Source organism: Oncorhynchus mykiss, chromosome 28 (genome assembly GCF_013265735.2).
Source record: "Oncorhynchus mykiss isolate Arlee chromosome 28, USDA_OmykA_1.1, whole genome shotgun sequence".
Classification (NCBI taxonomy): Eukaryota; Metazoa; Chordata; class Actinopteri; order Salmoniformes; family Salmonidae; genus Oncorhynchus; species Oncorhynchus mykiss.
The window spans coordinates 10,219,198-10,244,904 of record NC_048592.1 but is presented as its reverse complement, the minus strand read 5'-3'; the positions used below and the strand labels follow the sequence as shown (position 1 = coordinate 10,244,904).

At 44.6% G+C, this 25,707-nt stretch overlaps 2 protein-coding genes and 1 long non-coding RNA gene across 4 annotated transcripts; 1 reads left to right on the top strand and 2 right to left on the bottom strand.

Moving 5' to 3' along the window:
- The first annotated feature begins 114 nt into the window (after positions 1 to 114).
- On the top strand, positions 115 to 7,550 carry LOC110508487. Its single transcript, XR_002471318.2, has 3 exons — positions 115 to 249; positions 7,109 to 7,159; positions 7,270 to 7,550. It is a non-coding gene; the product is annotated as an uncharacterized LOC110508487 (long non-coding RNA).
- An 87-nt stretch (positions 7,551 to 7,637) lies between these two features.
- Positions 7,638 to 16,456, bottom strand: cbln12 (cerebellin 12). Of its 2 annotated transcripts, XM_021589026.2 has the most exons (4): positions 10,529 to 10,712; positions 8,852 to 9,700; positions 8,526 to 8,645; positions 7,638 to 8,411 (listed from the first exon to the last, which is right to left on the bottom strand). In XM_021589026.2, exons 2-4 carry the CDS (start codon positions 9,140 to 9,142, stop codon positions 8,214 to 8,216), a joined length of 609 nt encoding a protein of 202 aa, XP_021444701.1. In that variant the 5' UTR covers positions 9,143 to 9,700; positions 10,529 to 10,712; the 3' UTR covers positions 7,638 to 8,213. The 2 variants fall into 2 exon arrangements, 1 of the variants encoding a protein (XP_021444701.1); XR_005040228.1 differs by lacking the exons at positions 7,638 to 8,411; positions 8,526 to 8,645 and adding an exon at positions 16,092 to 16,456 and having other exon boundaries at positions 9,133 to 9,700; positions 10,529 to 11,811.
- On the bottom strand, positions 16,436 to 20,507 carry LOC110508485 (E3 ubiquitin/ISG15 ligase TRIM25-like). The gene is made up of 5 exons (XM_021589025.2): positions 20,010 to 20,507; positions 19,837 to 19,932; positions 19,456 to 19,689; positions 16,735 to 16,757; positions 16,436 to 16,623 (listed from the first exon to the last, which is right to left on the bottom strand). Exons 1-5 carry the CDS (start codon positions 20,505 to 20,507, stop codon positions 16,461 to 16,463), a joined length of 1,014 nt encoding a protein of 337 aa, XP_021444700.2. The 3' UTR covers positions 16,436 to 16,460.
- Between the last annotated feature and the right edge of the window lie 5,200 nt (positions 20,508 to 25,707).

Below are 25,707 nucleotides of genomic sequence, written 5' to 3'. Positions count from 1 at the left end.
CTTGAAAATGAAATGTTGTCTATATTGCCAGACATGGAAAGATGTGGCATGAGCACCGGTATCCATTTTTAAGAAATTATCCGCGCAATGTGTCGTATTTAGTGCGAGACTGCAAGCGTTTAAACAGGGGTGTATTCATTTCGGCAATTCTGTTGCAAAACTTTTCGTCTGTTACAACAGAAACAGTTTACTCCAAACTGAAAATTATTATTTTTTACGAAAACGAGACTTTCTATTGGACAGATTCAGGTAGGTCCTTCCCCGTTTGTTCCGCTTGCTCTGTTTGCACCTGATGTAGTCTAGTCTGGTACTGTTAAATTATTTTAAACTGTAAACAGTTTCCGTTACAAGACGTAATGAATACACCCCAGACAAAGCGCACTGCAATGGCCTGATTACGTAACGACGTAATCTGGATTACTTGTAATGCGTTACTACGATTGGTTGCTTTTTAACCAAGTAACTCAGCCCCCTGTGTGTTTGTGGACATGTTCCAGGTTGTCATTATTGCAGTCGGTATGATCACATCTCAGGAGATATTGATGTGGCTCCTTTATTATTCCCCCAATAGAGTGTGTCCCTAATTATATTTTAAAAGGAACTGAATGGCAATCATTTGACCAAATGTCACCATATAAAGATGATATTTTGATCTTGAGGCATATATCATAGAGATTTGGTTTAGTTTCATTGAAACTTTTTTAAAAGTAACTGAAGAGCATTATTTTTTTTATTTGTCACATGCGCCAAATACAACTTGTGTACAGTTGTGGCCAAAAGTTTTGAGAATGACACAAATATAAATTTTCACAAAGACTTCTGCCTCAGTTTGTATGATGGCAATTTGCATATACTTCAGAATGTTATGAAGAGTGGTCAGATGAATTGCAATTAATTGCAAAGTCCCTCTATGCCATGCAAATGAACTGAATCCCCAAAAACATTTCCACTGCATTTCAGCCCTACCACAAAAGGACCAGCTGACACCATGTCAGTGATTCTCTAGTTAACAGAGGTGTGTGTGTTGATGAGGACAAGGCTGGAGATCATTCTGTCATGCTGATTGAGTTCGAATAACAGACTGGAACCTTCAAAAGGAGGGTGGTGCTTGGAATTGTTGTTCTTCCTCTGTCAACCATGGTTACCTGCAAGGAAGCATGTGCCGTCATCATTGCTTTGCGCAAAAAGGGCTTCACTGGCAAGGCTATTGTTGCCAGTAAGATTGCACCTAAATCAACCATTTATCGGATCATCAAGAACTTCAAGGAGAGCGGTTCAATTGTTGTGAAGAAGGCTTCAGGGCACCCAAAAAAGTCCAGAAAGCACCAGGACCGTCTCCTAAAGTTGATTCAGCTGCGGGATCGGGGCACCACTAGTACAGAGCTTGCTCAGGAATGGCAGCAGGCAAGTGTGAGTGCATTGCACGCACAGTGAGGTGAAGACTTTTGGAGGATGGCCTGGTGCCAAGAAGGGCAGCAAAGAAGCCAGGAAAAACATCAGGGACAGACTGATATTCTGCAAAAGGTACAGGATTTGGATTGCTGAGGACTTGGATAAAGTAATTTTCTCTGATCAATCCCCTTTCCGATTGTTTGGGGCATCCGGAAAAAAGCTTGTCCGGAGAAGACAAGGTGAGCACTACCATCAGCCCTGTGTCATGCCAACAATAAAGCATCCTGAGACCATTCATGTGTGGGGTTGCTTCTCAGCCAAGGGAGTGGGCTCACTCACAATTTTGCCTAAGAACACAGCCATGAATAAACAATGGTACCAACACATCCTCCGAGAGCAACTTTTCCCAACCATCCAGGAACAGTTTGGTGACGAACAATGCCTTTTCCAGCATGATGGAGCACCTTGATATAAGGCAAAAGTGATAACTAAGTGGCTCAGGGAACAAAACATCGATATTTTGGGTCCATGGCCAGGAAACTCCCCAGACCATAATCCCATTGAGAACTTGTGGTCAATCCTCAAGAGGTGGGTGGACAAACAAAAACCCACAAATTCTGACAAACTCCAAGCATTGATTATGCAAGAATGGGCTGCCATCAGTCAGGGTGTGGCTCAGAAGTTAATTGACAGCATGCCAGGGTGGATTGCAGAGGTCTTGAAAAAGAAGGGTCAACACTGCAAATATTGACTCTTTGCATCAACTTCATGTAGTTGTCATTAAAATACTTTGACACGTATGAAATGCTTGTAATTATACTTCAGTATTCCATAGTAACATCTGACAAAAAAAATAATAATATTTGTGTCATTCTCAAAACTTTTGGCCACGACTGTACACCTTACCGTGAACTGCTTACTTATGAGCCCTTAACCAACAATGCAGAGTTTATAACAAGTAATAAAAATGTGCTAAATAAAGTAAAGGAAAAATAGTAAAATAGCAACAACAAAAAAGCAGCATATGTCTAGTGTGAAGGAATGTGAATGTACAGTGCATTCAGAAAGTATGCAGGCCCCTTCACCTTTTCCACATTTTATGTTACAGCCTTAATCTAAAAATGCATTTAAAAAAAAACCCTCATCAATCTAAATGAAATCAAATCAAATCAAATTTTATTTGTCACATACACATGGTTAGCAGATGTTAATGCGAGTGTAGCGAAATGCTTGTGCTTCTAGTTCCGACAATGCAGTAATAACCAACAAGTGATCTAACTAACAATTCCAAAACTACTGTCTTATACACAGTGTAAGGGGATAAAGAATATGTACATAAAGATATATGGATGAGTGATGGTACAGAGCAGCATAGGCAAGATACAGTAGATGGTATCGAGTACAGTATATACATATGAGATGAGTATGTAAACAAAGTGGCATAGTTAAAGTGGCCAGTGATACATGCATTACATAAGGATGCAGTAGATAATATAGAGTACAGTATATACGTATACATATGAGATGAATAATGTAGGGTATGTAAACATTATATTAGGTAGCATTGTTTAAAGTGGCTAGTGATATATTTTACATAATTTCCCATCAATTCCCATTATTAAAGTGGCTGGAGTTGAGTCAGTGTGTTGGCAGCAGCCACTCAATGTTAGTGATGGCTGTTTAACAGTCTGATGGCCTTGAGATAGAAGCTGTTTTTCAGTCTCTCGGTCCCAGCTTTGATGCACCTGTACTGACCTCGCCTTCTGGATGATAGCGGGGTGAACAGGCATTGGCTCGGGTGGTTGTTGTCCTTGATGATCTTTATGGCCTTCCTGTAACATTGGGTGGTGTAGGTGTCCTGGAGGGCAGGTAGTTTGCCCCCGGTGATGCGTTGTGCAGACCTCACTACCCTCTGGAGAGCCTTGCGGTTGTGGGCGGAGCAGTTGCCGTACCAGGCGGTGATACAGCCCGCCAGGATGCTCTCGATTGTGCATCTGTAGAAGTTTGTGAGTGCTTTTGGTGACAAGCCAAATTTCTTCAGCCTCCTGAGGTTGAAGAGGCGCTGCTGCGCCTTCTTCACGATGCTGTCTGTGTGAGTGGACCAATTCAGTTTGTCTGTGATGTGTATGCCGAGGAACTTAAAACTTACTACCCTCTCCACTACTGTTCCATCGATGTGGATAGGGGGGTGTTCCCTCTGCTGTTTCCTGAAGTCCACAATCATCTCCTTAGTTTTGTTGACGTTGAGTGTGAGGTTATTTTCCTGACACCACACTCCGAGGGCCCTCACCTCCTCCCTGTAGGCCGTCTCGTCGTTGTTGGTAATCAAGCCTACCACTGTTGTGTCGTCCGCAAACTTGATGATTGAGTTGGAGGCGTGCGTGGCCACGCAGTCGTGGGTGAACAGGGAGTACAGGAGAGGGCTCAGAACGCACCCTTGTGGGGCCCCAGTGTTGAGGATCAGCAGGGTGGAGATGTTGTTGCCTACCCTCACCACCTGGGGGCGGCCCGTCAGGAAGTCCAGTACCCAGTTGCACAGGGCGGGGTCGAGACCCAGGGTCTCGAGCTTGATGACGAGCTTGGAGGGTACTATGGTGTTGAATGCCGAGCTGTAGTCCATGAACAGCATTCTCACATAGGTATTCCTCTTGTCCAGATTGGTTAGGGCAGTGTGCAGTGTGGTTGAGATTGCATCGTCTGTGGACCTATTTGGGCGGTAAGCAAATTGGAGTGGGTCTAGGGTGTCAGGTAGGGTGGAGGTGATATGGTCCTTGACTAGTCTCTCAAAGCACTTCATGATGACTGAAGTGAGTGCTACGGGGCGGTAGTCGTTTAGCTCAGTTACCTTAGCTTTCTGGGAGCAAGACATCCTGGTCCGTGACTGGGCTGGTTTTCTTCTTGTAGTCCGTGATTGACTGTAGACCCTGCCACATACCTCTTGTGTCTGAGCCGTTGAATTGAGATTCTACTTTGTCTCTATACTGACGCTTAGCTTGTTTGATAGCCTTGCGGAGGGAATAGCTGCACTGTTTGTATTCGGTCATGTTACCAGTCACCTTGCCCTGATTAAAAGCAGTGGTTCGCGCTTTCAGTTTCACGCGAATGCTGCCATCAATCCACGGTTTCTGGTTAGGGAATGTTTTAATTGTTGCTATGGGAATGACATCTTCAACGCACGTTCTAATGAACTCGCACACCGAATCAACGTATTCGTCAATGTTGTTATCTGACGCAATACGAAACATATCCCAGTCCACGTGATGGAAGCAGTCTTGGAGTGTGGAATCAGCTTGGTCGGACCAGCGTTGGACAGACCTCAGCGTGGGAGCTTCTTGTTTTAGTTTCTGTCTGTAGGCAGGGATCAGCAAAATAGAGTCATGGTCAGCTTTTCCGAAAGGAGGGCGGGGCAGGGCCTTAAATGCGTCGCGGAAGTAAGAATAACAATGATCCAAGGTTTTTCCAGCCCTGGTTGCACAATCGATATGCTGATACAATTTATGGAGTCTTGTTTTCAGACTAGCCTTGTTAAAATCCCCAGCTATAATGAATGCAGCCTCAGGATGTATGGATTCCAGTTTGCAAAGAGTCAAATAAAGTTCGTTCAGAGCCATCGATGTGTCTGCTTGGGGGGGAATATATACGGCTTTGATTATAATCGAAGAGAATTCTCTTGGTAGATAATGCGGTCGACATTTGATTGTGAGGAATTCTAAATCAGGTGAACAGAAGGTGAACAGAAGGATTTGAGTTCCTGTATGTTTCTGTGAATCACACCACGTCACACATACGCCCCCGCCCCTCTTCTTACCAGAAAGATGTTTGTTTCTGTCGGCGCGATGCGTGGGGAAACCCGCTGGCTGCACCGCCTCCGATAGCGTCTCTCCAGTGAGCCATGTTTCCGTGAAGCAAAGAACGTTACAGTCTCTGATGTCCCTCTGGAATGCTACCCTTGCTCGGATTTCATCAACCTTGTTGTCAAGAGACTGGACATTGGCGAGAAGAATGCTAGGGAGTGGTGCACGATGTGCCCGTCTCCGGAGTCTGACCAGAAGACCGCCTCGTTTCCCTCTTTTACGAAGTCGTTTTTTTGGGTCGCCGGCTGGGATCCATTCCGTTGTCCTGGTTGAAAGGCAGAACACAGAATCCGCTTCGCAAAAATCATATTCTTGGCTGTACTGATGGTGAGTTGACGCTGATCTTATATTCAGTAGTTCTTCTCGACTGTATGTAATGAAACCTAAGCTGACCTGGGGTACTAATGTAAGAAATAACGCGTAAAAAAAACTAAAAACTGCATAGTTTCCTAGGAACACGAAGCGAGGCGGCCATCTCTGTCGGCGCCATGGTAACCCTTCTACACACAATACCCCATACTAAGACAGCAAAAACAGGTTGGCCAATACCATCACCTGGCCAATACCATCCCTACGGTGAAGCATGGTGGTGGCGGCATCATGCTGTGGGGATGTTTTTCAGCGGCAGGGACTGGGAGACTAGTCAGGATCGAGGGGAAATGAATGGAGCAAAGTACAGAGAGATCCTTGATGACAACCTGCTCCAGAGCGCTCAGGACCTCAGACTGGGGCGAAGGTTCACCTTCCAACAGGACAACGACCCTAAGCACGCAGCCAAGACAATGCAGGAGTGGCTTATGGAAAAGTCTTGAGTAGCCCAGCCAGAGCCCTGAACATCTCTGGAGAGACCTGAAAATAGCTGTGCCCCCTTGCAACCTGACAGAGCTTGAGAGGATCTGCAGAGAAGAATGAGAGAAACTCCCGAAATGCAGCTGTGCCAAGCTTGTAGTGTCATACCCAAGAAGATTTGAGGCTGTAATCACTGCCAAAGGTGCTTCAACAAAGTTATGAGGAAACAGTCTGAATACTTAAATGTAAATGTGATATTTCAGGTTTTTATTTTTAATAAATTTGCTAAAATGTCTAAAAACCTGTTTTTGCTTTGTCTCTATCAGGTATTTTGTGTAGATTGATGAGGGGAAAAACAATTAAAAAATTTTAGGATTAGGCTGTAACGTAACAGGATGTGGAAAAAGTCAAGGGGTCTGAATACTTTCCGAATGTACTATGTGTGTGTGTGTGTGTCGCCAATATGCGTGTGTGTGTGTCCGTCTGTCTGTGTGTTTGGAGTGTCAGTGTAGTATGTGTGAGTGTGTGTGGTTAGAGTCCAGTAAGTGTACATCGAGCTTGTGCAAGAGAGTCAGTGAAAAAAAAAGAAGGGGGTCAATACAAATAGTCCTGGTAGCCATTTGATTAACTTTTCAGCAGTCTTATTACTTGGACGTGGAAGCTGTTAAGAAGCCTTTTGGTCCCAGACTTGGTGCTCTGGCATCGCTTACCGTGCAGTAGCAGAGAGAACCGTCTATGACTTGGTTGTTTGGACTCTTTAACAATTTTTAGGGCTTTCCTCTGACACCGCCTGGTATAGAGGTCCTGGATGGCAGGACGCTCAGCCCGAGGGATGTACTGGGCCATACGCACTACCCTCTGTAGCCAAATGTCACCATTTAAACATGATATTTGATTTTAGGGAAATATAATGTAGGCCTAGTATCAGTACAATGTCATTGATCATTTTCATCCCGAAAGCGCCACTGCTCTACAAACAATTTCTGGTCGGGAATGGCAAAGCATAAGCTGTAATGCAAATTTTTGCTACCTATAGAGGCGGTGATATAATGACAATGTGTCACTACCTACAGGGGAGGTGATAGGCCTACTTCGCAAGACTCTTCCACATTGTCTTGAAAAAGGTCAGTCCCACCCAATTGACTTTATATGCACGCTAATCATTTTTTTTTTTTTTTCAAGTGCGCCCTCTAGCTTTTCTAACTCTGTGTCTTACTGTCTGTCATGAATTAAGGAAGCGTGACTGACTGGTTGTGACAGCACACCACACTTGATCCACAGGAGTCCGGCAGAGACGTGCCTGTGTGCTCGCCAAAGCTTCCATCTGTTTGTGCGCGACTGGTGAGGAGTGTCCGTTATTCACTATCCTTATGCTCTCCCCCCTTGCCAATGGCCTGCCACCATGCCAACTATGGTGGTGAGAGCTATATTTACAATCAGTTGTCATGATACTGGTTCAATGAAAAGCATGAGTAAAATATTGATACCTTGTAGCCTAAGGTAATTGTCGAAATATGAAACTACCAACAATGAGAAAACAAATCTAATTTTACATTGTACCACTATAGACTTCGAAAATACTCACCAAAAAGAGACAAAGGGTTAATGTATATATTCATTTTAATATGATCTGTTTATATAAATCGTCCTAAGAGGTGTGCACACTGCAAAACACATACTGGCAAATAGGGAATATAATTAGTTATGGGACAAGCAGGTTGAACAATGCAGTAAGCCAGGGTGGCTAGCCAGAATGGTAGGCAAAAATGCCAGAGATTCAAAAGTCAATGAAATGTTGTAATCAGGTCTTGCCATATTTTAAGGGGCTACAGGATTTACTTTTCTTGTTATGTTTAAAAGTGTAAATGAAAAAGATACTACAAATTGATTGCACATTGCCATTTTTGTGCCATAGTGCGCATCAACTCTGGTGTCTGAACAAAAATAGTCTCTCCTCTACCCTGAAGGACAAGTTACACACAAGCTGAACACATGAGACAATTCACATATCTACCATGCAAATTCTGTCTTTGTGTTTCCCTCCACCCCTCATATGTTATTGTTTCTCTCAGACATTAAATTATATACATTTTTTAGTCTCACCCTTTTCCCTCCCCATTCCTCTTTCTCTCCATCTTTTCCCTCTGTCCTCCTCTCTCCATCGTGCAGGCTGTCTCCCTATAGGGGGAAAACCAAGAACCCGGAGAAGGTGGAATACTTCCAGCCACCCATCAGGTTTCCCCTCTCTAGTTTGAGGTAGGCCTTGTCTCCCCTCTCCATGATCACTAGGCCTGCGTTGGTGGCTGCCTCCCGCGTCACATCCATGTCCCCAGCGAAGGCTGAGATCATTGGCCACCCATTCAACATCAGACTAACCTAGAAACAACCACACGGTTAGTCTCAATGTCAAACAACTAACTATTTGTGGGACATGCATGGTGCTATGCTACATGCTCTATGTTTACGGCATGTACAGTATGTCTCTCTCACCTGAATAGTTTGTCTGTTGTAGGCCTTCACTACGTGGAAGTTGAAGCTGTAGACTCCCCTCCTGGGGGCTAGGAAGACACTGCTCTCCTGGTCAAAGTGATTGCCCACATTCACCAGGATCTGAGGTAAGAAGAGAAAGGGAAAGAATGAACACAGGAGGATAAGAGAGATAGGGAGTGATGGGGTATAGAAATCAATCATTCATCAATGATCAATCAAAGAGAAACAAATCAGTCAAAGATAATCAATGAATAAGAAATCCTTGGTCAACTTCACCTGTTGATGTACTACTTTATATGGTCAATATTAATTTCGAATTTGCTCACCTGGTCGAAATAGATGATCATGGTGCGGTTGCTCATGTCTGTGGGCTCGTGGTTTGTCTGGCGGGTGGCAGAGAAGGCCACCCGGCCGGTGCCTGAGCGTACTGACATGCCCAGGGCATTTCCCGCTGGCTCAGAGTTGGGAGTGGAGTCACAGATCACCAAACACTTTCCTTCCAGGACTATAGGCTCAGTGTCATTCTGGGCCTGGGCCCCTAGAGGCCCCCATAGGAGCAGCAGCCCCAGCAACACTGTGGGCTCTAAGGTGGATGAACGAACCACCCTGGGATACATGCTTTTAACTGTCTTTGTTTTGATTGTATATCTGTTATTAATTCTAGTATGGAAAGATTACAGACATAGATAAATATGCCCAGGCTAAATAGATTTAAAACGCTAAATATTCTCTCGTGTCACTCAGGTCCTAAAATGTCTCACAATTGATGTTGTAGCTGATATTCAGCAGGATCATTAGTGTCCTCAATTGGTTGGACTTGGTCCACCACCCTGTTCTATGACAGCGGTCTCCTATCCCACCTAGACGATATGTAGGAAGTCTCCCAGTAATAAATATAGAGGTTTGTCAACAGGTAGGACTCACAGACTGACAACCAGGAGGGTTTGGAGTTATCAGTGTTCAGCAGAAGTCGACGAAGTCAACATACAGTCTCTCCCTCTATTTACCCCACACTATCTGTCTGTCCTTCCCTCCCTCTATCTCTCTCACTCTGTTCTCATGGATATCTCTCCTGTGATTCTGTGCTGGTTTGCAACAGTGGCAGTAGGTGGCAGGATAGCATGGGCAAATAGACGTTTGTGTGCGTTCCAATCTACTGCATCATCACACAGGACCTGAGAGAAGGAAGGAGAAATAGTGGGAGGGATAGATGAAGAAAGGTAGAGTGAGGAATCTCGGCTACCATAGAAGAGGATGAAGAGGATGATGAAGAGGAGGATATTGTTAGGGGGGGGGAGGGGGAATGAGGTAATGTTCTGGACCGGTGTCAGGGGAGGATGTAGAATCCAGGAGGGAGTGAGAAAGAAAGAGGGAGTGGGGGAACAACTCTGCTGAGAGACCATCTGTCTTTCACACGCACTCTCTACCTCCTGACGTTCCATAACATGCCCCCCCCCCCCTTCCTCGTACCCACCATGTTCACACGTAGTTTCTCCATCATCCTCTTGTATTTTCATACAAATTCCTTAGGTGTTTATCGTTTCACAATTACATAAATGGTTACTGTATATCACACGGAGAAGAAAGCACTTCGTCCTCCATTGATATTATAGATAGAACAACATTTTAGACTGTACCCCCTCTTTATTATGGGATTTTCTCACTTTCCTTCTACAACAATCTCGACATGTCATCAATTCAAGTGCAAAAAAGACACTCTGACACACCTCTCTGATGATCACATTCTCTATGACACTAGTGATTAACACTGTTTTATCAACCACCTTATAAAACCACCACGCACTCTCTCACACCAACCCAAAATTGTTTTTTTTTAGAGAGTTGGTCCCCAATATTCAAGAGTCAGAAGATTAGCAGTTTTCCTGAACAATTCAAGATGTTAACACAAGGAAATTGCAGGACTATGCATTTATTCACTGAGTACTGTCAGGCAATCCTGGAGTCTAAGTTTAAGTTCATAAAGAAATAGTTGAGGGTATCACCTGTTTCAGTTTGAAAGGTGTCGTCCTTATTTTCCATATCGGGTGAAGTACAATTTTGCTCCTTGGAGATGGAGTGATAGTCACATATTCCTCATAACCACTTTCTACTCTCTTCTCTCACATTCTACAGGATCACAGAGACCTCCCTTTGAAACAGGCATCTAAATGGCCATGCCAGAGGACCCACTGTGTTATCTCTCTCTCTCCCTCGCTCTCTCTCTCTCTCTCTCTCTCTCTCACACACTCTTTAATTCTCTGTCACTCACCCACCTACTCATTTTCTCTCTAACAATGAAAAGTGACAGTGCAAGTATTGCATCTGAGATGTTTTAATGTTGAAGGTAATTTTGTGACATTGTTTAGTCTGACACGGACTATGGCATTGATTTAAAGCATGTGAATCTACCTTGAGCATCTTCCAGCGAATCCCTTTCAATATAATGGCCTACATAATTTCACTTTTGTGAAAGATTCTAATGTCTGATGATTCTGTTATCTATACTACAATATGGTTCAGTCCACACACCTTCCATCTCTTTTTTCTCAACACTATTTGGGTTATTTAGCTTGGTACATGAGTGCCCCAAAGAAAAAATAGTCTAAACAAACTCAGAAAAGGAAAAGGGACCCCATAGCTATGTTACATCACAAGAATCTAGAACTATCCACTGAATGTTACATTTTCTTTAGAATATTGTCCTGTAGTTTGGATGTATTTGATTAAAACTCTCTCTTGGGTCCAAGTTGCTTGGGTCTTTCAAATTCCCCCAAACTGTGACAAAAGTAGGACATACACATCCATTCCTTACTGATTCAAAGTCATAGTTCATAGTACTTTGAGTCCTGAGCTCTGTAAGAATGTAGTCTTACCATTTGTCATGCTCACACAAGCTCTATTGTTCATCGTCCAATCCCCCATGAGGTCCCGGGAGATGTTCCAGAAGGAAACCTCCCACAAAGTCTCTATCCTTGAGCTCCCACCCCATTCTAATTCTCTGGTTCCTGATGATCTCTCACACCCTCACTATGGAGATTCTGCTATGGAGTTCAGCTTTGTAGAGGCCAAAGCCCAGGCACACGGGCTGGCTGAAGGAGGTGGTGAAGTTGTGCAGGTGGGTCAGGGTGTTGGATGGCCCCACCTCGGAGAAGGTGATGGTGCCTGCGCCATAGTCCAGGGCCACGCCAACACGGTTGCCCGACATTCGACTGGAGATGCGTGTCTTCCTGCGGTTGTGCCAGGCGGCTAGCTTTCTATCATGCTGCTGTGTCAAGCTCCAAGACATCTGCAAGTCAAAACATCATCTAACAGTCAATATAGAAAACCAACCATTTCATTTTTTTTTAGCACCATTTGTTTCTTGTGATAAAAGTTCAAAGAGACCAATTAAAGTAATTAACGATGTCTCTAACCACAGTTTTTATGCGACTAAAGAAGTGGCACCGCCTGAAATTTGTTGGTGGGAGGGTCTGCAGAATTGTGGGTGAATTGTTTTGCCATGGGGCAAGGAGAAAAATTTGCAGTTTTATAGCTAATCTCATGCTATTCTACACATTTTACCATGTGGTAGAGAGACATTTTTTTTGGATTATGAGCTGCGTTGTTTGCTAAATGAACAAATGAAATAGGAATTTGCATGGTACATATAGCCATAGAAGCACAGTGACATATGCCTCAATGCAGTCATATTCCTGACTTATTGGGTGGTGTGGCTTTCAGTTAGATATTTTTGGCAACCCATCCCGTGAGAGTGAATGTCATTCCAGGTAATCTGTTCTGTTATATTTAATCAAATCTGGCTAAACCAGTGCACTGCTTTGAAATCTATCTGACGGTGTTTAGGTAAACGACAAATAATGTCCAGTTTGGAACACAAGTTAAAGAGCAGATATTGCTCAATCTGATTGGGTGGACCTGGCTCCCCAGGGGGTGCCTATGCCCCTGGAGTAAAGTCATACCATATAAATACATTTAAAAAAAATATATATATATATATATATATATATATATATATATATATATATATATATATATATATATATATACACTACCGTTCAAAAGTTTGGGGTCACTTAGAAATGTCCTTGTTTTTGAAAGAAAAGCAAAAAATGTTGTCCATTCAAATAACATCAAATTGATCAGAAATACAATTGTAGACATTGTTAATGTTGTAAATGACCATTGTAGCTGGAAACGTTTTATTTTTTTAATGGAATATCTACACAGGCGTACAGAGGCCCATTATTATCAGCAATCATCACTCCCGTGTTCCAATGGCACGTTGTGTTAGCTAATCCAAGTTTATCATTTTAAAAGGCTAATTGATCATTAGAAAACCCTTTTGCAATTATGTTAGCACAGATAAAAACTGTTGTTCTGATTAAAGAAGAAATAAATCTGTCCGCCTTTAGACCAGTTTGAGTATCTGGAGCATCAGCATTTGTGGATTCGATTACAGGCTCAAAATGACCAGAAACAAAGGACTTTCTTCTGAAATTCATCAGTCTATTCTTGGTCTGAGAAAGGAAGGCTATTCCATGCGGGAAATTGGCAAGAAACTGAAGAGCTCGTACAACGCTGTGTACTACTCCTTTCACAGAACAGCGCAAACTGGCTCTAACCAGAATAGATTTGGTTAGCCCCCCCCCCCCCCCCCCCCCCCCCCCCCGGATGGTGTGGCAGTGGAACTATACAGGCGAGAGAGAGCATCCGGCTTCACATTCTTGGACCCTGTGCGGTGGGCAATGGTGAAGTTGAACCTGGTGAATAACAGGGCCCAAGGGGCCTGCCTAGAATTAAGGCGCTTGGCGGTGCGGAGATGTTCTAAATTCTTATGATCGGTCAACACCAAAAATGGGTGTTTTGCCCCTTCCAGCCAGTGCCTCCACTCCTCTAACGCCATCTTGACTGCCAGAAGTTCTCAATTTCCTACGTCGTGGTTTCTCTCAGCGGGGTTGAGACGATGGGACAGGAAGGCACAGGGATGCAGCTTTTGGTCCTGGGCTCACCGACGGCCCCCACTCCAATGTCAGAAGCGTCGACCTCAAGCACAAACTGACGGGACGGATCTACATGGATGAAGAAGGGTGCTTTAGTAAAACGACTCTTGAGGTCCAGAAACTGCATGTCAACAGCTGGAGACCATGTGAACAGCACCTTGGGAGAAGCAAGTGCTGAGAGGGGAGCCGCCAGGCTGCTGTAGCCCCGAATGAAGGGGGGGTAGAAATGAGCAAATCCCAGGAAACGTTGCAGCTGCACTCTGGATGTGGGTTGGGGCCAATCCACCCCCGCTCTCACCTTTTCAGGATCCATCTGAAAACTCCCTTCAGCGATGATGTATCCCAGAAAGGAGATAGTTGAACGGTTGAATTCATACTTCTCAGCTTTCACGAACAACTGGTTCTCTAGGAGGCGATGAAGGACTTGTCTGACATGGAGGACATGTTCTTAAGTAGAACGGGAGAAAACAAGGCTGTCGTCGAGGTAGACAAACACATCTATTCAACATGTCACGGAGCACATCATTGACCAGGGCCTGGAACACTGTGGGAGCATTGGTGAGTCCAAATGGCATGACCAGGTACTCATAGTGTCCACTAGCTGTTTTGAAGGCCGTCTTCCACTTGTCTCCTTCGCGTAGTCAATCTAGGTGGTAGGCATTCCGAAGGTCCAACTTGGAAAAGATGGTTTCCCCCTGGAGAGGTTCGAAAGACAGGGAGAGGAGTGGTAGAGGGTAACGAATCTTCCCCTTGATGTCATTGAGGTCCCGGTAGTTGATACATGGACGCAGGGTCTTGTCCTTTTTTTCCACAAAGAAGAACCCTGCGCCAGCAGGGGAGGCAGAAGAACAAATGCTCCCAGCAGCCAGAGAGTCTGCCTCTGGAGCCATGAAAATCCCGAAACAACAGGAACTTTGAGAGATTCAATGAGAAGAAGTTGTATGGACACACGCAGGTTAACAGGCACCGTACTATGAGTGACCCTGCCTATGGTGTTTCCGTCCAGTGCTCTGGCGTCCATGGGAATGGAGAGGGGTTGTGTGGAGATACCCAGCTCCGATACCAGAGTAGCGTTCATAAAACTCTCATCAGCTCCAGAGTCAATGAGCACCCGGAGAGATTTAGACCAGTCACCCCACAGCAGGACAGAAGAGAGTACTCTCACAGAAGAGAGTACGAAACCTCCCCGTATGTCCTACCATAGTACTCTTACCTAGCTGATGAGTCTGGTCTTTTATTGGTACTGTAATGCCCTGTAGCACCATAATACAGGCAACTGTTGGAGTTAAGCCAATCTAGATCTGCCTCGTTGCGTAAGCACTGTAGAAAACGAGTCGCTCATTCTCAATGATCTCGAGGGGACTCGGGTGACTTCAGATCCTCTTGAAAATGCAGGTGTTGCGGACTCCCTGGGTTCTTCTGGGGCGAGCAGGCAGCCGTGGATGAACGAGTGGGGCTGAAAACAGACCTCTCCTTCCTGCGCTCCCATAGACCATCATTCCTTATTGTTAAGGCTATGAAGGAGTCGAGGGCCAGGAGTAACTCCCAAGCTGCGAGGTTGTCTTTAATGTCCTTGGATAGTCCATGAAGAAAGGTATCAAACAGAGACTCCGGGTTGCAGGCACTCTCGGCGGCTAACGTGTGAAAGTCTACTGTGTAGTCTGCCACACTACGGGGTTCTTGATGTAATCGGGGTTCTCGGGAAGGCAGGGTAGGTACAAAATGATCACTGGCAGGGGAATTACTGAGCGTCCGGGAGGCCTCCGTTGTGGAATGCTGCCTGATAGATGGTCCACGGAATTGCTCTAGTAACATTTTGAAACCCTGGTCATGGCGTCCCGACAGAGTATGGAGACCTTCCATAAGGCTCTGAAGTAGCTCCTCATGTTTTTCAATGGTGCCTCCCTGCAGGGAGACAGCGTTACAGAGCCGGTCCGAGTCTGCTGGGTCAGTCATGGCCAGTTCGTACTATAACGACACAGGACGAGACCCAGATGCAGACACAGGAGGCAGATGGTTCGAGTCTCTGATATTTATTAAAATACAAGGGGCAGGAAATAGGCTGGTCGAGGACAGGCAGACGTTCATTAACCAGGACAGAGTCTGAAGGGTACAGGGGGGCAGGCAGGCTCGAGGTCAGGGCAGGCTGAATGGTCAGGCAGGCAAGCTCAGTGTCAGGGAAGGTAGAACAGGTCAGAACCGGGAGGGCTAGAAACTAGGGACTAAGAAAACAGGAGCACGGAAAACACACTGGTAAGCTTGACAAGACGAACTGGCAACAGACAAACAGAGAACACAGGTATAAATACCCTGAGAATTATGGGGAAGATGAGCGACACCTGGAGGTGTTTGAGACAAGCACAAAGACAAGTGAAACAGATCAACATGTGACAATTTGCATGAAAATCGGTTGCCAATTGGATGGAAAGCTAGTTATTGATCAAATTCCAGATCAGATTACAAAGATGACAACTAACATGTCATGTTAGTCTTATTACCACAGTTCTTGCTATTATTAAATACCACATGAAGAAGAGCAAGGGGAAGAAGAGTGATGACAATGTACCTTGTTATTTCCAAAGGCATTGCCCACCTTCCCCTTCCGCCCGATGCTCCGGTAGGTCACCGCAATGTCCCAGAAGCCTTCTGCCTCCAGCTCCCAGTAATGGGTTCCAGAGGAGAATGTCTGGACAGTCAGGACTTGAGCCCAGTGATCGAAGCGGTCGGGGTGAGTGGCACACGGAAGGCGGTGTTTGACCCGCATAGCTGACCGCAGGCCATCAGAAATGCTCAGGAGAGGATGGGCGGAGTTAGTGTCCAGAGTCAACGGACTTGTCACTATAGAAATAGAGAAAGAGACAGAAAGCACAGAGAGAAAGAGAATATGAATGAATAAACCTGAATTCATCCCATCTCAGATTTCAGGGTTGAAGATTCAGCTTGTGCACTCACAGAGCTCTCTCTTGAGTTCGGTGAGACAGTGCATCGTCTCGGTGATTAACTGTCGGTGCTTGCTCTCAATGTCCTCCACAATGTACTTCCTGTCCAGGTTGACAGGGTCAGGGGTGAACAAGGGGCAGTTCAGGTCCACAAGCAGCCTGTTATAGAGCACAGCAGGTTAGACACAAATCATGTTCTACTCAAACATACGTACAAACACAAACAGAAACAAACAATATCATACTAATGAATACCTATTCCTTATTTACCTTGAGTCATCAGAATGAAATGCCTGTGGACAGAACAAAGAAAAGGAGCCAAGGACTGTTATAAGACTAATAATAATTATACAGTGCATTCGGAAAGTATTCAGACCCCTTGAATTTTTCCACATTTTGTTACGTTACAGCCTTATTCTAAAATTGATTTTAATATTTTTTTTTATCGAATCTACAGACAATACCCCATAATGACAAAGCAAAAACAGGTTGTTAGACATTTCTGCCAATTTATAAAAAAGAAAAAACTGAAATACCATATTTACATAAGTATTCAGACCCTTTGCTATGAGACTTGAAATTGAGCTCAGGTTCACCCTGTTCCCATTGATCATCCTTGAGATGTTTCTACAACTTGATTGGAGTCCATCTGTGGTAAATTCAATTGATTGGACATGATTTGGAAAGGCACACACCTGTCTATATAAGGTCCCACAGTTGACAGAGCATGTCAGAGCAAAAACCAAGACATGAGGTCGAAGGAATTGTCCGTAGAGCTCCGAGACAGGATTGTGTCAGGGCACAGATCTGGGGAAGGGTACCAAAACATTTCTGCAGCATTGAAGGTCCCCAAGAATACAGTGGCCTCCATCATTCTTAAATGGAAGAAGTTTGGAACCACCAAGACTCTTCCTAGAGCTGGTCACCCGACCAAGAACCCAATGGTCATGATGGTTCCTCTCTGGAGAACCTTCCAGAAGGACAACCATCTCTTCAGCACTCCATCAATCAGGCCTTATGGTAGTGGGCAGACGGAAGCCACTTCTCAGTAAAAGGCACATGACAGCCAGCTTGGAGTTTGTCAAAAGGCGCCAAAATGACTCTCAGACCATGAGAAACAAGATAGTCTGGTCTGATGAAACCAAGATTAAACTCTTTGGACTGAATACCAAGCGTCACGTCTGGAGGAAACCTGGCACCATCCCTACGGTGAAGCATGGTGGTGGCAGCATCATGCTGTGGGGATGTTTTTCAGTGGCAGGTACTGGGAGACTAGTTAGGATCGAGGGAAATATGAATGGAGAAAAGTACAGAGAGATCCACAATGAAAACCTGCTCCAGAGCACTCAGGACTTTTGACTGGGGTGATGGTTTACCTTCCAACAGGACAACGACCCTAAGCACACAGCCAAGACAACGCAGGAGTGGCTTTGGGTCAAGTCTCAGAATGTCCTTGAGTGGCCCAGCCAGAGCCCGGACTTGAACCTGATCGAACATCTCTGGAGAGACCTGAAAAGAGCTGTGCATCGATGTTCCCCATCCAACCTGACAGAACTTGAGAGGATCTGTAGAGAAGAATGGGAGAAACTCCCCAAATGCTGTTGTGCCAAACTTAGCGTAGCGTCATAACCAAGAATACTCAAGGCTGTAATCGCTGCTAAAGGTGCTTCAACATAGTTCTGAGGAAACGGTCCTGAATAGTAAATGTTATATTTCTGTTTAAAAATCTTCCCTGATTTCTACCTAAATGTATATTTGCGAAAAATTCTAAAAACTTGTTTTTGCTTGTCATTATGGGGTATTGTGTGTAGATTGATGAAGGGGAAAAAACAATTTAATCCATTTTAGAATAAGTGTCACACCCTGACCATAGTTTACTTTGTATATTTCTATGTTTTGGTTGGTCAGGGTGTGAGCTGAGTGGGCATTCTATGTTTCATGTCTAGTTTGTCTAGTTCTATGTTTGGCCTGATATGGTTCTCAATCAGAGGCAGGTGTTCGTCATTGTCTCTGATTGGGAACCATATTTAGGTAGCCTGTTTGGTGTTGGGTTTTGTGGGTGATTGTCCTTAGTGTCCTGATATCCTTGTTCTGTGTTAGTTTACACAAGTATAGGCTGTTTCGGTTTTCGTTACGTTTATTGTTTTTGTAGTGTTTGTGTTTAGTGTGTTTTTTCATTAAACATGAATCGCAATCGACACGCTGCATTTTGGTCCGACTCTCCTTCTCACCTAGAAAACCGTGACAATAAGGCTGTAACATAACAAAATGTGGAAAAAGTCAAGGGGTCTGAATACTTTTCCGATGCACAGTAATTCACCGTTATTCATGGTTGTAAGACAATAACACAAAACTGTTAGTACATTTGAATAACTTTATTATCTTAAAAAAAAGAGGCATTGATTGACGGCTAATCAATAAAAGCAGAAAGCCTTCATTGCCACAGTACAAATCCTGCATGAATGGCACCGTGAATCACCCCCAGATGGACAGGGAGGTAAACAGATTAGTTGAAATCCTCCGCTATGCAGTGTACAACATATGCTGTCTTGTAAGTAAATAGGTGGTTAAAATGTTGCAGTACAGTACAGAAGTGACTGTTCAGATTCAGAATGATTACCAGAATTGTGACCTATGCCATCAAATGATTTGAGAGGATGGCTTTGATCAATTCCGTTTGTTTGAGGATATTCAAAGGTTGTGTCTAACGCACAGACATTAACTGCCTGAAATGGTTACTGTGAAGTTGGATATCTATTGTTTTATTGCAAAACTGTGGTCCTAACTCTTGCGTGGTCACTAATGACACAATGGCACTTGTCCCAAAAGTAGGCTGTAAACTCCACTACCCTGGCGGAATATCCAACCTGTTTGCTCTTACTTCCATGGTATCCAAATCATCCCCAGATTCCAATTGGCTCCTTCAAACCCTCTCCTCCTCTCTCTAGTCATCTTGGTACCCGGTAAAAGGGTTCATAATAAACATCTCACCCAGATGAGCAGGAAGGGGTCTGTCTCCTCCAGCAAGGATGTCAGGTAGTGGTGAATGTCCTGGGTCTTACTCAGGTCCACCCTCACCCTGCTACAGTCGTTCTGCAGGCGCTCCATGACCTTCTGCCTCTCCCTCAAGGTGCTCTCCCTCAGGGCCAGCACTAGCCTCTCCACCTGCAGCTGCAGATCTACACCCATACGTTCCACTTGGGAGTCATTTGCCACAGACATGTCCTGCAGGGGGACAACAACAATCACTGTAGATTTTTAAGGTCAGGACAGGACTCAGCTTTCAGGCAGAATAGAAGCTTGGACCGATTAATATAAGCATGAACAGGAAATTGATGGACCTGCTATAAGAATGTGTGTGTGGTCACTCACTGTTATAGTGAGGTCAGTGTTCTGGTACTCTTGGAGGATCCATTCACCTTCATTCAGCTTTTCATCTGCTTTCTGGAGAAGGCCCTTGAGGAGGACCTGTGGAAACACGGATTTAGAACTGTTATAGTCACACTATAACACCAGCTGTAGGGAACGGCAGGTTGTTTACTGACCTTGAAGTCCTCCTCCACCTTCCTCAGTCCTTTAATGCGGTGCTGTGCATGGCCACCTTCCAACAGGCACTCTGAACACAAGTACACCCGCTCGTCTGCACAGTAGTAGAGGAACATCTCCTTGTGGGCGGGACACCTGCGGTGAGACAGATCTCCCAGGGGTTCCACCAGCAGGTGTGTCTTAAAGGCGGGCCGCTCCAGGTGGGGCCGCAGGTGCTCTGCACACAGAGACACCTCACAGCGCAGGCAGGTCTTCACCGCCACGGTGGTCCCCGCCTCGTCCTTGTCCCCCACAGGTGGGCAGCAGTCACACGCCACTACCCCTTGTTCCTCCTGGCACTGTGCGCAGGTGAAGCGACCCCTGACCCCAGCCTTCCTGTGCCCCCAGGTGTCCCGTACGCAGGCCGGGCAGAAGCTGTGGCCACACAGCAGGGACTGGGCCTGGCTGAAGACGTCACGGCACAACGAACAGGTCAACTCTTCCTCCAGGGACGCCATGGCAACCGATTTTGTCACCTCAAACACAAAAAGGGAAAAGGCACCTTTGCACAAAAAAACATCCAAATAATGTCAAAATCATTGTCAATTTGTCCAAATAATGAGCAGTTGAAATCATCTTAATTCCCAGTCTTAATGCCCAACGTCTTATTTTCTAGCCACTTCATGTGTAATTAATGCCTAGTTAAGCATATTTTATTTTTGCCAACATAGCGTGTTGTTCCAGCAGCTAGATACATCACTAGATGGCAAAAGAAGGTAAATAACTCATGAAAACACTGAATCTGAATTTAGTTCAACTACCACCGAGCTACTGCAAAATGTAGTTCAATTATTAGTTGAACTACATGTAGTTCACTACTCCCCAACACTGGATAGTGACACTGTTTACTCATAGTTCACGCCAAAGTCACTTGTGTAAAAACTAACACTAGGAATTAGGTTTTAGGAACAGGGCTAGGTCAGTCCACTTCACCGGCACCAACTCCTCTATTTATCTTCCTACTTATCAACCATTAAGCCTGTTTATAAGGTTTTCAGGCCATTATCCAATATTATTAGAACACCTCAAGATCTTCCCATTGTCTTAAGTGTCAGACATGACTACTTCTTCTCTAGTTAACTGGCATAACCTGCATCACTGAGTTTATTCTCATGCTACCGAGGAGTTACAACACTGCTTGACCTGAACCTTGTACCTATAGCGCATCCCAATCCCTGCCTGTTGCTATGGCGGGATCAAGACATCATCCTCACCGCCTGCCTGTCTACATGTGCTCTTCCAATCTTGTTTACAACTGTCCTATATACATTCTGATATGTCTTTCTTGTGTGCTTTTTCAAATTGTTCAAATGTCCACAATAAAGTATAGATTCCCCTTACCTGATTGTGTCCCAGGTCTGTCACAGTGTGGCCATCGTTGGGTGTAGTGCTGTCAGTGTGTGTAGAAACCGGCTAATCCCATAAAAATGTCTGCTTTAAGCAGAGGGACTGACCTCTCATAGCACATAGTCACATGACCCACTCAGAGAGCGAGGGTGCATCTCAAGACTCTAAGGAGGCTTCCTCTCCTTATCTCCTTTCCTTCACCTGCACTGCTATGAAGGAAGTGTAGGAGTGAAAGCAACTCTCCAGTAGGCAACTACCATATTACCTATCTTGGGTTTTCGGGTGAGAGCTGAAACACACACACTCAAAGAGAGAGAGAGAGAGAAAGATTATATTCTACAACCACCTAAAAGCAATTCCCAAACCTTCCATGACAAAGCCATCACCTACAGAGAAATAAACCTGGAGAAGAGTCCCCTAAGCAAGCTGGTCCTGGGGCTCTGTTCACAAACAGAGCTCCAGGACAGCAACACAATTAGACCCAACCAAATCGTGAGAAAAAAGAGAGAATTACACATTGGAAAGAATTTACAAAAAAACTGAGCAAACTAGAATGCTATTTGGCCCTAAACAAAGAGTGCACAGTGGCAGAATACCTGACCACTGTGACTGACCAAAAATGAAGGAAATCTTTGACTATGTACAGACTCAGTGAGCATAGCCTTGCTATTGAGAAAGGCTGCCGACAGCAGACCTGGCTCTCAAGAGAAGACAGGCTATGTGCACACTGCCCACAAAATGAGGTGGAAACTGAGCTGTACTTCCTAACCTTCTGCCAAATGTATGACCATATTATGACCAAATTTAGATAAACTCCCATATCTAATGGGTGAAATACCACAGTGTGCCATCACAGCAGCAAGATGTGTGACCTGTTGCCACGAGAAAATGGCAACCAGTGAATAACAAACACCATTGTAAATACAACCTGTATTTATGTTGATTTATTTTCCCTTTTGTACTTGAACTATTTGCACATCATTACAACACTGTATATAAACATAATATGACATTTGAAATGTCTTTATTATTTTGGAACTTTTGTAAGTGTAATGTTGACTGTACATTTCTTTTTCTTTATTTCACTAAGTGTTTGTCTATTTCACTTGCTTTGGCAATGCAAACATATGTTTCCCATGCCAATAAAGCCCTTAAATTGTATAGAAATTGAAATTGAGAGGGTGTGTCCGTGACGGCTGCCCTAAATCACGGCATTTGTGGCGCTTTACAACTGCAGCCTGAGACTCCCTGCTGTTTTTCAAAGCTCACCATTCAGCTTAGCTCTGCCTTGTGGCCATGGTGTGACATGTTTAACAGTAGGGGTGAGCATGCGGTCATTATATAGGCTTTGTTTGTTTTTTTCATTTCCATATGCTCATCATCCCTTTTATGGCTCCTGCTTTATGGCATCATTATGCACATTATCATTTTGTTAGGCTGACAGGAGTGAATTGTTGTCAATGTTTTACACAAATTGAATATGAAAAACTAAATCTAACCTGGTAGCCTATTGGCTGAGAGAGATGAATAGGAAGGAAGTGCAGCAGACAGAGTGATGTCAGACGCCCAGGCATACACTACATGACCAAAAGTAAGTGGACACCTGCTCGTCGAAAATCTCATTCCAAAATCATGGGCAGAAATATGGAGTTGTTCCCCCGCTTTGCTGCTATAACAGCCCACACTCCTCTGGGAAGGCTTTCCACTAGATCTTGGAACATTTGCTGCAGGAACTTGCTTACATTCAACCACAAGAACATTAGTAAGGTCGGGCACTGATGTTGGGTGATTAGGCCTGGCTCGCAGTTCCAATTCATCCCAAAGGTGTTCGATGGGTTTGAGGTCAGGGCTCTGGGCAAGCCAGTCAAGTTCTTCCATACTGATCTTGACAAACCATTTCTGTATGAACCTCACTTTATGCACAGGGACATTGTCATGCTGAAACAGGAATGGGCCTTCCCCAAACTGTTGCCACAAAGTTGGAAGCACAGAATTTTCTAGAATGCCATTTTATGCGGTAGCATTAAGATTTCCCTTCACTGGAACTAAGGGGCCTAGTCCAAACCAGGAAAAACAGCCCCAGACCATTATTCCTCCTCTACCAAACTTTACAGTACACTATGCATTCGGGCAGGTAGCGTTCTCCAGGCATCTGCCAAATCCAGATTAATCCATCGGACTGCTAGATGGTGAAGCGTGATTCATCACTCCAGAGAACGTGTTTCCACTGTTCCAGAGTCTAATGGCGGCGAGTTTACACCACTCCAGCCGACACTTGGCATTGCACATGGTGATCTTAGGCTTGTGTGCGGCTGCTCTGCCATGGAAACCCATTTAATGAACTTCCTGACAAACAGTTATTGTGCTGATGTTGCTTCCAGAGGCAGTTTGGAACTCGGTAATGAGTGTTGCAACCGAGGACAGACGATTTTTACTCTCTAAGTGTTTCAGCACTCAGTGGTCCAATTCTTTGAGCTTGTGTGGCCTACCACTTCGCGGCTGAACCGCTATTGCTCCTAGACGTTTCTACACAATAACCGCACTTACAGTTGACCGGGGCAGCTCTAGCAGGGCACAAATTTGACGAACTGACTTGTTGTAAAGGTGGCATCCTATGACGGTGCCATGTTGAAAGTCACTGAGCTCTTCAGTAAGGTCATTCTACTGCCAATGTTTGTCTATAGAGATTGCATGGCTGTGTGCTAGATTTTATACACCTGTCAGCAACGGTTTTGGCAGAAATAGCCGAATCCACTAATTTGAAGGGGTGTCCACATACTTTTGTATATATAGTGTATTTCCCTAACACTGAACCTTGCATGAATGCAGCGGTTCTGGCCAGGATGTGGATACAAATCTTCAGAACTAAATGTTGTCTAAAGAGAGAGGAGACTGCGTGACTAGTATTGATAGACGCAGGGAGGTAAGGTAAGCACATAACTATGTAAGTCAGAGTGAAACTTCAAGGGGTTATGTAGGTATCACGACTCAGTATATGACCCAGAGGCAGATTGTACAATTCTCAATAATTTACTATAACAAAGGACAGGTCGAGGACAGGTTCGAAATCAGGTCAGAGTCAGGCAGGTACAGGACGGCAGGCAGGCTCCGGGTCAGGGCAGGCAGAATGGTCAAAACCAGGAAAACTAGGCAACAAACACTTGAGAAACAGGAAAATGGGACCACATGCTGGTAAGACCTTACAAGACAAGACAAACTGGCAACAGTCAAACAGAGAACACAGGTTTAAATGCTCAGGGGATAATGGGGAAGATGGGTGACACCTGGAGGGGGGTGGAGACAAGCACAAAGACAGTTGAAACCCATCAGGGTGTGACAATAAGGAAGTAGTTCTACCTTCTTAGATGGGAGATAGTTTGCAGTAAAGGAACAGCTGAGCAAAAACTGGATCACTAAATAGTGTTGGAGAATTTAGTTTTGTTTAAAATTACATTTCACTTCTTACAGGGAATGGTAGAGGGGTTGGGTAAGACAGTTGCGCCTTAGCACTCATTGTTGAATTTGCGATTTCCAACATATCCAATGGCCGATGAGCACCGATAATTTCTCTTCATATGACAAGGATTGAAAAGGATTTGCCAGTAGATTGCAGATTTGATGCATGATGATGACTGCTTGTCTAGCTTGCTAGCTAATATTTCGAAAGTATGATGTTGACATGATCAGTCCAATCAAAGCTACTGTAGATATAACGTTTATTTGACACTTTATTTGTGGTCAATGACCTTGAGCCTTCTTGGATGGGCACTCCTTTATGTAAGTCTGTGGCAGCACCCAAGGGGTTTGAATTTTCGAGCTCTACCCGTAGATAGAAAATTACCAGCCCCTGCGCTCCGTATTTTCTGCTGGCTGCTCCACCATCACAGAAAGCACTGAACTCGGCTGAAACACCTGCATTTGGCACAAATTAATGCCAAAATAACATGCAAAAAAACAACAACAAAAAAATGGGTAACTCTGCCCCATGTTAGTGTTCAAATACTGGAGAGTTGAGACCAAATCACGGACGCTGGACAGAGTGGATTTCAGTTGTAACAAAAGACAGTTTTAATGAGTCAGAGATATCTTGTCCCGCAGTTTTACGTGCACGGACCTAGTTCACATAACTCGGCAAGGAGCCAGGTGAAAAAGAGGCCTATACAATGGTTACATACATTTTTATACATAGAATAAAGTAGGTGGAGTCTTGTCGTTTCGGTCTTCTTGACTGGTCGGAGGGTTGGAGGCGGGCCTTGCTCTAGCCAGAGCGGGCCCCATTGGTGCACAGCAAAAGTTCTTTGCTCTTGGGAC

What these genes read in the sequence shown, in the direction of transcription:
- LOC110508485 (XM_021589025.2), bottom strand. Translation starts at nt 20,507, where the DNA reads ATGGCGTCCCTGGAGGAAGAGTTGACCTGTTCGTTGTGCCGTGACGTC. An exon ending in ACACTGACCTCACTATAACA is followed by an intron (nt 19,690 to 19,836) that starts GTGAGTGACCAC and finishes GTCCCCCTGCAG; the next exon opens with GACATGTCTGTGGCAAATGA. An exon ending in TTTCATTCTGATGACTCAAG is followed by an intron (nt 16,624 to 16,734) that starts GTAAATAAGGAA and finishes GCTCTATAACAG; the next exon opens with GCTGCTTGTGGACCTGAACT.
- cbln12 (XM_021589026.2), bottom strand. Translation starts at nt 9,142, where the DNA reads ATGTATCCCAGGGTGGTTCGTTCATCCACCTTAGAGCCCACAGTGTTG. An exon ending in TGATCATCTATTTCGACCAG is followed by an intron (nt 8,646 to 8,851) that starts GTGAGCAAATTC and finishes TTCTTACCTCAG; the next exon opens with ATCCTGGTGAATGTGGGCAA. An exon ending in ACAACAGACAAACTATTCAG is followed by an intron (nt 8,412 to 8,525) that starts GTGAGAGAGACA and finishes GGTTGTTTCTAG; the next exon opens with GTTAGTCTGATGTTGAATGG.